The sequence below is a fragment of the Danio rerio genome, chromosome 3, assembly GCF_049306965.1.
Source record: "Danio rerio strain Tuebingen ecotype United States chromosome 3, GRCz12tu, whole genome shotgun sequence".
NCBI lineage: Eukaryota > Metazoa > Chordata > Actinopteri > Cypriniformes > Danionidae > Danio > Danio rerio.
The window spans coordinates 9,333,715-9,350,263 of NC_133178.1; the positions used below are offsets into that span (position 1 = coordinate 9,333,715).

At 34.6% G+C, this 16,549-nt stretch overlaps 1 protein-coding gene and 1 long non-coding RNA gene across 18 annotated transcripts in view; one reads left to right on the plus strand and one right to left on the minus strand.

Moving 5' to 3' along the window:
* LOC141381140 (uncharacterized) overlaps positions 1-16,549 on the plus strand; it is a 693,969-nt gene that overhangs the window by 444,984 nt on the left and 232,436 nt on the right. The window lies entirely within an intron of this gene.
* Positions 9,582-16,549, minus strand: part of LOC108179099 (CD276 antigen homolog) — a 56,907-nt gene continuing 49,939 nt past the window's right edge. For 6 of the 17 annotated variants that reach the window (XR_012400815.1, XR_012400814.1, XR_012400818.1 and 3 more), the window contains 6 exons: positions 16,342-16,443; positions 15,483-15,578; positions 13,652-13,750; positions 11,022-11,160; positions 10,188-10,216; positions 9,582-10,071 (listed from right to left, as the gene is read on the minus strand). Coding sequence is in view for 5 of the 17 variants with exons in the window: in XM_073944136.1 (XP_073800237.1) it covers positions 9,934-10,071; positions 10,188-10,216; positions 13,652-13,750; positions 15,483-15,578; positions 16,342-16,443 (464 nt within the window). In the remaining 12 variants the exon portion in view is untranslated. The remainder of the gene's footprint in view (positions 10,072-10,187; positions 10,217-11,021; positions 11,161-13,651; positions 13,751-15,482; positions 15,579-16,341; positions 16,444-16,549) is intronic. The other 11 variants (XR_012400819.1, XR_012400822.1, XR_012400824.1 and 8 more) reach the window with 3 other exon arrangements.

Sequence of the window (16,549 nt, forward strand, 5' to 3'; positions counted from 1 at the left end):
TTTGCCTGCACGCTGATTGGCTGACCGTGGCTCAGCGAATGCCGATTGGCTGCCTGTATGTCAATCAGTCTCGGCAAAGAGAAAAGTCTGTAGTCTTTAGGTAAACTTGAAAGTTTTCCTGGACTGTGTTTATGCTAAATGTATGAGGCTTTCACACCACAATTAAAGTGAAAAGCCTCAGACTGAAGGAAATATAGTTTTACATCTGTGCTATTCTCGACTGCATGAGCAAAAGGACTCAGGAAAATGAAGTTCAACATCCTTCAGTCAGTGATGGATGGATGGACGGTCCGACGGATAGATAGATAGATAGATAGATAGATAGATAGATAGATAGATAGATAGATAGATAGATAGATAGATAGATAGATAGATAGATAGATAGATAGATAGATAGATAGATAGATAGATAGATAGATAGATAGATAGATAGATAGATAGACAGACAATATTCATTGTTTTGTTTGTTTAAATCAGTTTAACCTTTCAGAAGATGGGAAACTAAACAGATATTGTGTTCACACTTTACAGTAAGGTTTCATTGGTTAATGTATTTACAAATTACGAACAACGCTTGTGCAGAATTTATTAATCATGGTTCACATTACTACTGCATTGTTAAAATTAAAATCATTGTTTGTTAACTTTGGTTAATGGACTGAGTTAACTTGAACTAACAATAAACAACTGTATTTTCATTATCTAACATTAAACATAAACCATCACTGTTATAAATGTAGACTATTGCTCATTATTTGTGCAACATTATTCACAAATGTTTTATAAAGTGTTACCATTATGTATGCATATATAAATTTTTATTTAATTTATAGTTAAAAAGCAGGCCAATCATAACATGTTTTCGTTAAAGGTAAACTATTATTGAGCTACAGTAGCCTATATACTATATACTATTAAGTCAAGTGCAAATTTATTTCAATATCTTTTGTTGCTTGGTAAATATTAAAAATACATAGAGTAGGAATAAGATGTTTTTACTTTAAGACACAGCAGAGATGCAGCACAAGCAAGAAAGTTACAGACAACACAATTTCTGGAATGCTATTAATATACAATGGAAGTCAGAATTATAATTAGTCCCCCTTTGATTTATTTATTTTTTAAATTAATTCCCAAATGATGTTTAACATAGCAAGGAAATTTTCACAGTATGTCTTATAATTTTTTTTTCTTGTAGAGAAAGTCTTATTTGTTTTATTTCGGCTATAACAAAAGCAGTTATTGATTTTTTAAACACAATTTTAAGGTCAATATTATTGGCCCATTTAAGCTGTATTATTTTTTTACGATAGTCTACAGAACAAACCATCATTATACAATAACTTGCCTAATTACCCAAACCTGCCTAGTTAACATAATTAACCTAGTAAAGCCTTTAAATATCAATTTAAGCTGTAAATAAGCGTCTTAAAAATATCTGGTCAAATATTATTTACTGTCATCATGGCAAAGCTAAAAGAAATCAGTTATTAGAAATGAGTTATTTAAACTATTATGTTTAGAAATGTGTTGAGAAAATCTGCACTCCGTTAAACAGAAATTGGGGTAAAAAATAAACAGGGGGGCTAATAATTCAGGGGGCTAATAATTCTGACTTCAACTTTATACAATGAGTTCAAGATACCGTCTGAAAATTCCATTGAAATGTAGCTTTTATCTCAGATTCCTATGTTTATGTTGATTTTTTCAATTTAAAGACCTTTAAAAGTCTGCATTCTTTGCCATAAACTACAGACAGGATCCTGATAAAATGCTCCTTTTTGAAGGATGTTTCATAAGGCTTTTAAAGGTTTTTGCATCTGAACTCTTCACATAAATATAATCATGGTATGGCCACACATCTGATGAGGTTAGGCTACATGTTGGCACCAACAAATCTTGAGGTTGCAAACCTTTCTGCGACCCTTTCTGCATTCCTTTGCAAACTTAAAAAACTCAAATAGCAGAAGGTGGGGGACAGAAAAACCTCCCGTTTCTTCAGTCACCTCTTTATGCTTCAACTGACCTTTGCAGTATATCAACTGTAGGGATAGTATACAGTTTAACCCAAAGAATGACCAGTCTGTCAGATGAAGAAGAGCCGGAGTCAGAGATTTAAATAAATAAATCAAGTTTACTGAAGATAGATTGCAGTTTCATCAGCAGAAGCCAGCTTCAACACTCTAATGAGTTCCTATAGGCCGCTCTGCTCACAATCACCAATCAATAACAATTATATTCTCACATAACGTCATTAACTGCATCATACATATAGTTGTTCTAACCTGATTGGTTAAAACAGATAGACTAGTTCCACATGGGGTTTGTGCGTACAATTGTGAACAATATCTTAAGCATAAACGTCAGACATCCGCTAGACTGTTTAGAGCTGACTCCAGACCTGTGAAACAGATTCATAATCAAATAGCATTATCAAATTATCAAAGCAATTATCAAAACAGGTTAAAAACTGGTACAATCTACATTCAGGCCATTATAATCCTTACAACACAAAGTTTTTCTTGAATAAAAAGTAGAATCACTTTCAATTAATTAACCGTTAAATAAGCAAAATCACTTTAGACATTTTAGACAGTATTAAAAATAACAATAAACAGTTGCTTCCAGTCCTCAGCCCTCAGTTCAACTCAAGATCTCTGTGACCTCTGACCTAGTTTGTTTGGCTCCTGAAAAGGTTACACAGACAGGCAAATGCACTTAAATATTAATTCAAATAATTATATTTAATAAAAATAATGAGTAACAAGATAATGAGGAAAGGATAAAAGTTGATTAATTAATGAGGTTACAATTAATCAATTAGGTTTGATCAAGCCTCAGGTCCACAGTCACGCAAAAAGTCTTTCTTTTGACACTAATTTAAGTTCGACAAGCAAATAAATTCAGTCGTCAAAAGTGGTTTCTATTAATTTAAGGAACATTGCCAAATTGAAGCCTTTTCTATCTTCTAAAAAGCTGGAAACCATCATTAATGTTTTATTATATCCAGATTGGACTACTGTTACTCTTTGTATTCAGGAGTTTCGCAGGCATCAATTGCACGCCTGCAGCTGGTTCAAAATGCAGCAGCTAGGCTTTTAACTGGGACAAAACAAAATTCTAGTATGTCACCAGTTTTATCATCTCTTCACTGGCTCCCAGTCCAATTTAGGATTCAGTATAAGTTATTGCTATACTCCAGAAAAAACAAACAAAAAGCGCTCTGGGGTCAGCTCAAATATATGGTCGGTGCTCTTTGGGTAAGGGATTCATCAAAACAGCAACAAGAATCAGTCCAAGGCACTCGAATAAAGTGAAAAAATTAAAAGCCTTTATTCACATGGCTAAATCTCTAAAGACCAGAGATTTTAGAGATTTAGCCATGTGAATAAAGGCTTTTTAATTATTTCACTTTATTCGAGTGCCTTGGACTGATTCTTGTTGCTGTTTTAATAAGTTATTGCTACTTGTTTTTAAAAGTTTGAATGGTCTGGCACTTATTTACATCTCTGAGCTTCTTCACTGGCACACTTCATTGAGGTCAATCAGGTCAGAAAACAAGTTTCAGCTAGTTATCCCCAAAACACAGTTAAAATCAAGAGGTGACAGGGTCTTTTCTGCTGCAGCCCCCCGACTGTGGAATGGTCTGCCTTTACATATCAGGTCATGTGCTTCACTTGGTGCTTTTAAGTCTCATCTAAAAAATCACCTTCTGTCTCTTGCCTTTGATTTCAATTAATTGATTTTAATCTGTTTTATATGTTTTGCTTAATTTTATATATAGGTATAGATTTTGTATGCTGGTCTTTTTGTACAGCACTTTGGTCAACATCTGTTGTTTTTCAAATGTGCTCTATAAATAAAACAAGCAAACAAACAAACAAACAAACAAACAAACAAACATTCATGCTGAGATGGATTGGAAGGTATAAATCTGAATCGTTCACAACTGAGACACTGAAAACCCCTCAAATTCACTAAAACATATGTATAATCTGGGTTTGCATTGTATATACTTTGGACTATAGTGGAGTAGATATTTATGTTTTAGTAGTCCTTCCAGGGCATCACATAAATGTAAAAATGTCCATTATGGCTTAGAAATAAAAACTAAATGTTAATAAAATACATATACATCACTGGGCCCCCAAATTGCTAGAGCTCTATGCACTAAGCCTCCTGATCACAATATGTAGGTACATCTATAAATGCTAGATATAACTTTACTGTGCCAAAAGAAAGCCATATTTTAACAGTGTCCTGAAGCATTATTGACTTCTCTGGCCACACATCTGATGAGGTTAGGCTACATGTTACTGTGAGGGGTTTTACGCTTCATTTACATTGGCACCAACAAGTCTTAAGATTTCCGCGACCCTTTCTGCATACATTTGCAAACTTCTAAAAACTCCAAGAGCAGATGTGGGAGACAGAGAACCCTCCTGTCACCTCCTGCATGCTTCAACTGGCCTTTGCAGTATATCAACTGAGACACTGAAAACCCCCAAATTCACTAAAAAGAATGTATAGCCTGTGTGTCTGCATTCTCTATACTCTGCACTATAGTGGAGTAGATATTGATGTTTTAGTAGTCCTCTATTTAAATGTAAAAATGCCAGATTGCTTTAAATGAATAAGACAATAATGAAAATAATGGCTTAAAAAAAAGAATATTTATAAACAATACATATACATAACTGGGCCCACTAATTGCCAGGGTCCTTTGCAGTACAAGGAAGAAGTTACAGACAACACAATATCTGGAATGATTAGCCCCCTGTTTACTTTTTCCTCAATTTTAGTTTAACAGAGAGAAGATTTTGTCAACAATTTTCTAAACATAATAGTTTTAATAACTAATTTCTAATAGCTCATTTATTTTGTCTTTGCCATGATGACAGTAAATAATATTTGACTTGATATTTTAGAAGTCACTTCTATGCAGCTTAAAGTGACATTTAAAGGCTTAACTAGGTTAATTAGGTTAACTAAGCAGATTAGGGTAATTAGACAAGTTATTGTATAATGATGGTTTGGTATTTCAGGTAATTTTTTAGAGAAATGGATGACATGTTTTGCATGAAGAAGCAAAAGGATCATCCAGACTGTTATCAGCAGCAAGTCCAAAAGCCAGGATCTGTCATGGTATGGAGTTGTGTCAGAGCCACTTGGGAAATTTAATTTGCCCTTCTGTGATGACACTATTAATGATGAAAAGTGCATAGAGATTTTGGAGCAATATACAAAAGTTTGTTGAAGTGCACGGCTGATTTGTAAGCTCTGCCTTTTACTGATATAAAACCATTAAACCACATTAATTGTAAAAATAAGAAACCCTGATTCACTAAGCATAGCAAAAAAAATCAGTTCATGTTCTTAAGCGAATCTCTCATTGTCTCCTCACCCAGAGTTATGGCTGCTAATTGGTAAAGAATGTCTTAATCTCCTGGTATAAATCTAGTCTTGTCCAGACAGCAAGATTATTTATTTGGAATTTCAAGTGAGCCATGTCCTCCTCCATTGTGAGCATTGAAGTGATCATAATAAATCGCCCTTGACCTCTTCAAACTCTCAGTTGAACATGTCATTGTCTTCTCTTAAAATTCTTCTAGTAGCTAATAGCTATTTCAGCATGCATATGAATATCAGAACATGTAATTCAGGGCTATTCAATTAGTTTGTCATGGGGACCAGTTCATGAAAAGCATCCTAAATGAAGGGCCAGAGAGATATGACTTGCAATATGAGATGACACAACAGCATATAAGAGCTCATATGTTATATTTTTGCTCCTTAAGACACCCACGTTGGCTTTTTCTACATTCAAATGTTAATAGGTTGTATTTTAAAACTACATAACATCACTGCATTGTACAATTGACTTTTCTTTACAAACATATTCAAATGTTGTATTCCAGTGCACAACAAAAGCAGTGCATTGCTGAAGTAGGCTTTTTCTACATTCAGTCACATTCATATGTTATGTTTTGAACTGCATAACAATAATGGATGCAACGGTTATAAATTTTGGTTGTGCGATTATATAGTCTGTAAAATGATTATAATTTCACAGTTATCACGTCGAATGTAAATTTAAGCTTTATATTAGATAAGTATTTAAAATAAGTGTTGTTGTCATCTGCGTTTATACATACAAAATCATTTTAATAATAATTCGTCTAACATATCTCTTGTGTACATTGCACTGAAAGCCACGCACAACTCTCACCGCTACAGCGTGAGATGTTTTCTACTGGGTGCACCTGGAAAGCCGCGAGCATGCTGCTCCGTTTGCATGTGCATATTGGCATATGTTCTTACATTAGAAATAACGAACTTAATATGTAAATATTAACGTGATATGTAAACAACTTGCTGCTTTATATATATATAGCTATATATATGCTGCTATAATTAATCCGACGTGAATGCGTATTAGTCTCAGTATACAGTACAAGCTTGGAAGTTTGAACTAGCACACATTTGGCATAACTTTGTTTAGTTGAAGCAGTTTTGTTCTGTGTAACAGAAATGCGGTGTAGAGAAGCCTTTACGATTAATTAACCGTGACAAATTAAAACGCAGTTTAAAGTGAAATTGGTTGATCATTGCGTCTCTATTAACAATATCCATGCATTGAACAAAAGGCCTTTTGTACAAACATATCCAAATGTTTTCGGCTGCTCGCGTCACTCGCTTAATGTCAAATACCAGTTGGAGGTTTTTTTATGTTGAGCACAAAAGAATATATACTGAAGAATGTTGGAAACTTGGTACCATTGACTTCCGTCGTAGGAAAAAAATTATAAAAAATATGTTACATCTACAGTTTTCAATGATGCAATATTAGGTAATTCTGTTGAGGTTTATTCTTAATTCTTTAATGGCCCAGTTTAACCAACATAGGCTCATTCTGAAAACATAGTCCTATATACATTTCTGGATATTAGCCAATTATGTAGCCAGAGTGTAGCATTCCCAACTGAACAGATGCACTTTACTCTCAAGGACTGATGTTTATAAAGTGTTGATTCTTCAAAATAAATCATTGTAAGAGCTGAATCAAAGAAACAAACAACACTCATCACACAAACCCTTGAAATTGTGCTATACAAATGCTCATAACAAGCCAATAAACTGATCAATACACATTTACAGTCTTAAATTCACTGTCCAGGTATAAATTTTAAACTTGCCTAACTGTATAGTGATAAGTCTAAATAATTTTAATTGTTTTAACACTAACAATGACAATATTTAATGCAGATAAAGCATTTATGAATTACAACAATGTCCTATTAGACTGCAATATAAACAGCTTAAACAATAAACTAATTTGAGCACAATTGGTGATCTCGTTTCTAGAGAGACAAATTCAAAACACTTGATATGACCAAAATAAAGACCCTAATGGCTGTTAATGTCTTAATGTAGTGCACGTTGTAAGGAAATAGTAGTAACAATAAATGACATGCCTTTTGTACAAAACTAACAAATAATAAAGTTGTAGATACTGCAGTATATACAGTATAATACAGTTTACTATAGTTAGTATGGTTCAAAAACGTAATATTATTTACTATAAATACTATTACAACTTATTTCATGTGGGTTGAATTGTATCTTTAGAACGATATAACATGATAGAAAGCAACTCCTACATAACTCATAACTGTTTCTTATATATAAAAAAAACAAACTAGAGAAGCACCTAGCACAGTCCTTAGCTTAGCTAACAGTATTGAACATATAGATAATTATTAAAAATCATAACTTACCCTCTGATTGCTCGAGGCCTCCAACAACGTGAGCTGCCCTGTGTCCTGACAAACAGAAACGCCCCATCTCATTGGCTGGCTTTAGCCAATAAACTGGCTTTGCTGCTCTTTTACTGGTATGTACATTTCCGCAAAATTAATGATTTTTAACAAGAATCTCTTCAGAAAAGAGTTGAAATAAACCCTAAATAATAAAATAATCGTGGGAAATGATTCTTTTGCACCTCAGTCCTGTTGCCTGTGTGCAAATCGAGGGATTCAGCTGTTCACATCAGAGCTGTAAGTGTACATTTCAACCTACACATACAAATATTATTATCACAAGTGCTCACATTTACATTTGCAAGCTCTCGAGTTACGCAACTGATTTACCTTCATAAAGTCAGCACCACTAAATGATATAAAAGATTTTAAGCTCCTCTAAATTTTGCTCCAAGTGTTGTGTTAGATTCAGGATTCTGGACAGACAGCTGCCTGTTTTTCCAGTTCTAGTCATAGTGGTTAACCTAATTGTTTTTGGAGATCCAACAGTGATGTATGTGTTTTTTCTACTTTTCCATATCCTGTCATCTCAACCAGCTGGGAGAGTCAAGTTGTGGATCATCATGAAGATTTTCAAAAGGTGAGTTTAGATTTCTTGAATGTTTTATTTACTTTAAATGTTCTTTTAAATATATCATAGAATTTGATTGCAATTTGTTTTCAAACATTTTTCTTAGTCATGCTGGAGTCCTGAAGAGTTCTTAGATGAGCATCACCCTATATCCGTGTATCAGGAACCACCAGACGAGCGATCAGCAGCTATTACATCGTCATGGATAAAAAGGTCATCCTGTGGCTGGGAAGCACTTCATTCACAGGACATGCTTGATGAGATTTCCTAGCTCCAGTTTGTTTACAGCATTTATACCTTCATTCAAACTGCTGTGTTTGATATGGAGGACCAAGGAAACACCAGAAGTGAAAGATTTGCACGCCAAGTTATTTAAAATGTAATTTCAGAAGAAAACTATGAGTTCAGAAGAAAACTATGAGTGACGATATATTGAACTTTCAAATTGCTCTGATAACACATCAAGTTTGGACCAAAGGACTGAAACAGCCTTTTTGAACACTGGTCATACATATTTTGTTGATACTGTCTGTACTAATAAAACATTTAAAGCATATTTGACATTGCTGCATTTTAAAGATTGAATGAATTGTTGAAGTGGTGAATGTTTTCAAATAAAATGTTTTTTCTTTTGTAATTTACAGTCTATTTGACCTTTTTACCATATTTACACTCAAGAGAGTTGAATAAAATAACAATATATTACACCAGGCAGTGTTAAATATAGTTACATTTTTTAACTCTGCCCAGAGTTAAAATTAACCCTTACTTCGGTATCAATGTGCCAACCCTTTTGAAAGTGTTGTTTTAACTCTGTTTTGAGTGGACCCCATGAGACACTTTCAAAGTGTTGAAATTAACACCCATAGAGTTGTTTTGGGTCCCCATATTTTGCTGTGTAGGCACAACATTGTAAAAAGTAATTACTAAAATAAACTAAAATCTTGAAGCCTTAATTTTTTGTTGCTGAATCAAATAATTTTTTTTTCAGTCAGCTCAACATGCAACTGACTTAAATATTAAGTTAAACTTTGTAAATAAAAAAAGCTTTAAATAAATTAGTTGAAACCTGATTAACTTATTTAAAAAATGTTAAAATAACAAAAATAATTGTTGTGACATTTTGTCATATAATTTTCTTCACAGTGAATGTATGATCTGATCTACTATATAAAGGTTTTATCAGACTGTTTTCATATTGTCATACCAGTTTCTGGTTTATTTGCTCTGTTGAAGTTGGTGTACAGCATACTTTAAAATAAAGATTAATGTCACATTAATACAAAATCGTTATACTACAAAGTGTGGTGACATTCTGCATGTATTTACAGCTCCTTTTAAAATCAGGAACAAAACTATTTACAGCATATTAATAAACAAATAACATCATTACAGCAAACTTCAGCAATGCAGGAACATAAGAGTAAACCGTCAGAAAAATAGTTTAATATTCTTTTTGTTTTCATCTGGCAGAAAGAGTAGCTAAAAAAAAACAAGCATGTGATGCAAGATAAATCTGGAATAATTTTATTCTCTTGTGGATCATGTTGGTGTTTCCACTGATCCAGGCTGATTTTCCCCCTGATCTTCAGTCCTCAGAAGAATAGCATCTTGTGTTTGTGTTGTGTTTTGGTTCTGCTGTGATCTTCTAATTGGACATTTCTTACATTTCCCCGGGTTCTGGTGTTAGTGTGAGAGATGAATTTTAAACAATGCATTTAAACAACATGTAGATCACTGGATCTAAAAAAAAAAAAAAAAAAAAAAAAAAAAAAAAAAGTATAAATGATACAAACCTGACAAAACTCCAGAAACTTTTTGATCTCTGTGAAGCCAGAACAGAAAGATAAAAGATATATTAGTGGATCTGATGAATCCTTATTATCATAAAAACAAACTACTTAATAATCTTAAAGGGCACCTATGGTAAAAAATCTACTTTTCAAGCTGTTTGGACAGATCTGTGTGTTGGTATAGTGTATAGACCGTCATACTGGGGTGATATGAACACACCCAGTCCTTTTTTTTCAATTTAACTACAAAAAAGGGTCGGCCAATTGGAGCTGTTTTCAAATCGATCGCACCATTACGTAGGTGTGCGATCCCCCCGCCCACCGAATTGATTTGACAACTGCGCGCATTAACATGTTCCGTTAGTCACGTGTATATGTCAACAAGACCAAACAGACATACGCAAAGCAACGGCGAATAAAAGGTCTGTTCTGTTCGCTAGGATCAGCAATCATCATCAAATGTGATTAAGAGTAAGTTTCACATGTTTTAAGTGTTTTAAAACAGAGTATGTGTGTAATTAATTACAGCGTTTTACTTCAGCTTTACTTCATCAGCACAGCCGCGTGTCAGAACAATTATAAAAGAAGACGCTTCAATCCCGGTTTGTGGAAGTTAAATCAGGTTTATTTTGTACATGAGCATAACAGATATCCACACTGTACTTGAGGTTAGCCTTAACTAAGCTAAGCGCGCTCTGTCTGTCTGCCTGCCTGCGTGTGTATCTGTGTGTGTGTGTGTGTGTGTGTGCGCGCGCGCACGCGTTAACTTTGTAACGATATTGTGTGTCACTCATCAATGCAACTTCACAATACTGATTAGTAAAGGTTAGTTCTTACTGTAGTATCTCACAAACGCTACGTGAGACCTTCTTCCTTTAAGTCTGTCTGTTGTCTGACGCTGCTGAGGGAGGAGGCATGTAGAAATAGTAGGCGGGCAGAACTCGGCTTAGGCACAGTACGACAAAACCACCCCCTGCTGGAAATCAGTATAAAACAGCATCTTGTAAAAGGTATAATGAAAAATCTGATGGGTATTTTGATCTGAAACTTTATATACACATTCTAGAGACGCAAATGACTTGTATTAAATCTGAAAAAAGGGGTAACCTAGGTGCCCTTTAAGTCTCTTTAATACCTCATATCAAAACTGTGCTCATGTGGATCTCTCTAAATGATAGAATAGAATAGAATGTGAATGAACCAGTGAATCAATCAAAGATTCATTCATATTGAGCGAATCAGCTCTCATTGACTCTCAGCAAAAGCTTCAACTCCAGGATTTATTTAATTTTTGTATTATTTAATTTATTTATACAGGGACAATGTACAACATGGCATGTTGTGCCAGAGTTAGCTATAAAGCAAATTTACATCTGTAGTCCCTGGACAGCAAGTTATAAAAAAATGTAACAGTAAAAAAAATTATACATTATACACTTACAGTACAATACATCATTGTCAATAAAATGAAATCAAATCAGAGGCAACATATTTGATTTTGTTCAAGCTAATTTTTAAGAACAGTTTTAAAATGATTAAAAGTGGTACTCTCTCTGATATACACTGGTATTTTATTCCATCTTTCTGCTGCTCTGACTGAAAAAACTGATTGTCCCAAAACAATCACCTCTAACTGATGACCTAGTACAGTATGTCTTATATTGTCCTTGCTGACAATCACACATTGTTTGAAGGCTGGTGGTGCAAGATCATTAAATATTTTATACATTAAACATACAACAGCATAAAATGAAAAACTGTTGTTGAATGTTAGTCATTTTTTTATGCAATACAGTTCCAATGATTTAGGTTAAGTGTTAAAAAGTTGTAAAAGAGATTATATGGAGATTATTGAGTGCGTTCTGAAGTTTAGAGCAAATCACCACTCAAACAGAGACACAACACCCCAATCTGTGAGGTAAACAAGTGAAAGAATCAGACTTTAGACACTTTAACTACAGTATAAACTAAAGGACTGGTTTACTTAAAAGGAGTTTGTGAGTTTTTATCTATTGACTGATTTATTGCTATACACCTATACATATGCTATACATATGTCTGGAATTTCTCCTGGTGCATTAACAACAATTTAATTTAAAGACTTGCAGACAATTAGACATTTACACACGAATATAATATAAAACAAAGTAAAATAAAATAGAAAATGTCACATCATCAATACAGAAAAATAAATACCAGATTAATTAAAGGCCAACTACTTAAAATGGATACTGTTTAAAAAAAGCTTTGTTCTTAGTGCTGTAAAGCAAGGGGTCTAAAACTAGGATTTGGGGTTGAAAGAGGGAGAAAAAAACATAAATAAAAAAGCTATCAAATTGTAAAAACGAATATATTATTATATTACTGAAATAAATAAGGGGATAGCATGGTGGCGCAGTGGGTAGCATAATCGCTTCACACCAAGAAGGTCACTCGTTCGAGCCTCGGCTGGGTCGGTTGGCATTGTTGTGTGGAGTTTGGATGTTATCCACATGTTGGCGTGGGTTTCCTCGCGGGGAAAACCGGAGCACCCAAAGTCTAAAGACATGTGGTACAGGTGAATTGTGCAAGCTAAATTGTCTGTAGTGCATGTGTGTGAATGGGAGTGTGTGGATGTTTCCCAGTGATGGGTTGCAGCTGGAAGGGCATCTGCTGTGTAAAACATGTGCTGGATAAGTTGGTGGTTCATTCTGCTGTGGCGACCCCTGATTAATAAAAGGGATTAAGCCGAAAAGAAAAATTAATGAAATAAAAGAGAGAATTTGCATAACAGAAAAACTAATAAATACAGTTTGAATTAAAATAGGAATAAATTAATTTAATCCATTCATTGATTTTCATTTCGGCTTAGACCCCTTACTAATCAGGGGTCGCCACAGCGGAATTAACCGCAAACTTATTCAGCATTTGTTTTACGCAGTGGATACCCTTAAAACCGCAACCCATCACTGGGAAACACCCACATATACTTCCATTCAAACACATTCACTATGGCCAATTTGGCTTATTTACTCCACCTATTTAATCCACCTACAGCGTATGTGTTTGGACTGTGGGGGAAACCAGAGCACCTAAAGGAAACCCACGCAAACACGGGGAGAACATGCAAACTCCATACAGAAATGCCATCTGACCCAGCTGAGACCTTCTTGCTGTAAGGCGATTGTGCTACCCACCAAACTGCTCCACTGTGACGCCCTTGAATTAAAATATGTGCGAGTGTGTGTGTGTGTGTGTGTGTGTGTGTGTGTGCAATCCATGCAATAATTTGGAAAAACAAAGAGAAGACTGAAGAGATTAAGAAAAAAAGGAAACAGAAAAAGAAAACAAATAATTAAATAGTTTTTTTTATAGATGTATAAAAAGTTTGCACATTATTTGATTAATATCCCAATGTGTAATAATCATGAGAAGACCAGCTCATATGATGGAAAAAAAAAATTCAAATAATTCCTGTTTTTACTCACTTGATGGAAATAATCCAGAAATCAGTAGAATTAAAGCAAACAAACATTCAGAAAGGAATGCAATGAACCTCAGATCTGCAATTGATCGAACACCAGTCACTGGAAAAAAAGAAGTAGAAAACTGTCAAAAATATTTTAAATATTATCACTGTTGTGAGAAATGATTAAAATATCACTATTACTCCAGGATAACAGAATTCCCATAACTTTATTAAAGGGCACCTATGGTGAAAATCTTTTTTGTAAGCTGTTTAGACAGAAATGTGTGTAGGTATAGTTGATCCACAGTCATATTGGGGTAATATAAATACAATAGGTCCCTTTTTAAAATTTTCTGAGTTAAAATAGCATCCAAATTCCTCACATTTTGAGGCCGACCGCATCTTGACCTATAAGTGTGGTTTCCCCGCCCACCGAATTAATTGACAGTCGCGTATTAACATGTCTCCGATTAAGAAAATTTGAGGCTGTAGTTTCAGAAAAACAAACAAATGATCTTTACTTGAAAAATAGAATACAAAGTACAACAGAAATGACTGAAGCTGAGCTCCGAGTAAACAGGCAAAACAAATCAGACACAAGGGTCAAGAAATACAACAATAAAGAGTAACTTAGCTTCTCTAGAGGATCAGAACACCGGGCAAGACTGAACACACTAGCTTGTAATACACACCATTTTATAGGGCAAAACACAGGTATTGCTAATCATGATTAAGTGGTGGCACACAACAGATGGCGGTTAAGTGGTGCCATCCACTGTTCCGGAGGAAGCGTTAAAACTGGAGACTGTTTTTTTGAGAAGACAGGAGCACCTCCTTCTGGTTAGGAGGAGAAATGCAGCTTATATGCATTCTTATAAATCATATCAACAAGACAGGATGTGCGCAAAGCAACCGGGATTAAAAGATCTGTTCAGCTCTTTGTGATCATCAACCATCATCAAATGTGATCAAGAGTGAGTTTTATATTGTTTATAGTCTAAAATATTTTCAAAACAATGCATGTGTGTAATGAATTACAGCGATTAACTTCAGCTTTACTTCATCACCACAGCTGCGTCAGTAGAATTCTAAAACAATACGCTTCAATCCTGATTTGTGGACATTAAATCAGGTTTATTATATACATTAACATAACAGATATCCATACAGCAGTGGATATTAACATGAACGCGCACGCTGTCTGTGTGTGTCTGTGCGTTAACTTTGTAATGACTTTGTGCAGGCCCGGATTTGCTAATCGGGAGGACCGGGAGAATTCCCGGTGGGCCGGTCCGTTTTTTGGCTTGAAACTCCAGGACTGAAAGGAGTGCTACTCCGGCCCTGTCTTTGTGTGTGACTCATCGTTGCAACTCTACAACAAATGCATCAAATAATCATTGGGAAAGTTCTTACTGAAGTATTTCTCACAAACGTTACGTGAGATCTTCCTTTATGTCTGTCTGATGCAGCCGGAGGCGGAGACTGAGGCACACTGACAGGCATGTGGAAATGGTGGGCGGGGAGGACTAGCATTAAAGGTACAGTCCAAAAAAACAGCAACAAGGTGCTTAGAGCTCAAACTCACAAACTTCAGAAAGGTATATTAAATAATCTGATGGGGGTTTTGAGCTGAAACTTTCAGCTTTTTTTTTTTTTTTTACTAGTTGCCCTTTAAAAGAAGTTTGAGAAGGTTGTTTCTGGAAACTTTTTAGTAGTTCTGATAGTGTCCTTGATAAGACACTTTAAGCTTTGAAGTATAGATTTACTTTGATCATTACAGATAATGATAATATTTCTCATAAATTAATAGCGTAAAGTACTGTATATTAAAGTGTAAGATGTTCTCTCACCTGTTTTCAATATCAGTTCAGTCATCAGAGTAACAGAATTCAGTAAAACAATACCAACTGATCCAAACACATACACAGCAACAACACGAGGAAAACCTGTAATACAAGATTAAACATCTAATATGAACTTCGGATTAAAAGCTCAATTATTGTTTTAATGTACTTAAAAAAAATCTGTTAAGGTCAACACAGGCTCATTCATAGGCTAAATCTGAAAACGTAGTCCCATGTTTCTGGAGACCGCAAATTACGTACAGAGGTACCTTCGTGTGGACGGCTGTCCCACTCTAACCAGTTTGTCCAGTTAGCTTGTCATGTTTGTAGTTTGATACGGTAGCTTTCAACTCTTTATAATTTTCCATCGCATATGAGTAGGCCCACACGGGATCTGCGCACGCAGAATTCCGCAGAGTTCTGCAGATTTTTAGCCCATTATTAATTCTGTTTATTTACTTGAGTAAATGTGTAAATCTGAATATATTCAGTTTTTATTCAGTAATTTATTACTTTTTATTTAATATATTAAGGTTTTAGTTATGATACCCCACTAGATACTCCCAAAATAATTCCACAGAAATACGCAGATTTTTACCAAAAACATCCACAGATTCTGTCTGGCCCTGCATATGAGTAATGTCTCTATATCAATTATTCAGATTTTATATTGTAACAAAGTAAAACTATAAAATATGATCTGATAATTATTGGTTTCATGAGATTAGTGTAACGGAAAACGTCACATAGGCTCACAACATTTCTACCTTAAACAACAAGATGCAGTTTTCCAGGTATTAAATTGTACATGCAGTCATGGTTGAAAACTATAAAAAAAAATTGAAGTATTTGATCAATACTGTACCTCTAGATAATCTAATCGAGTCAGAAAAAGTAATATCTGTGAACTTAATAATAATCCACAGTATCTGCAGAAGCACAAGCACACAGCCCCATCCAACAGCATCTGTACAATGAAGAGAGTAAAGCACAATCAGTTCTCCATCATGTATTCACTGAGGAGATTTTATAAAGAGATTTGTCTTCCACAAGCTTAGCAGCTTTATTCTGTA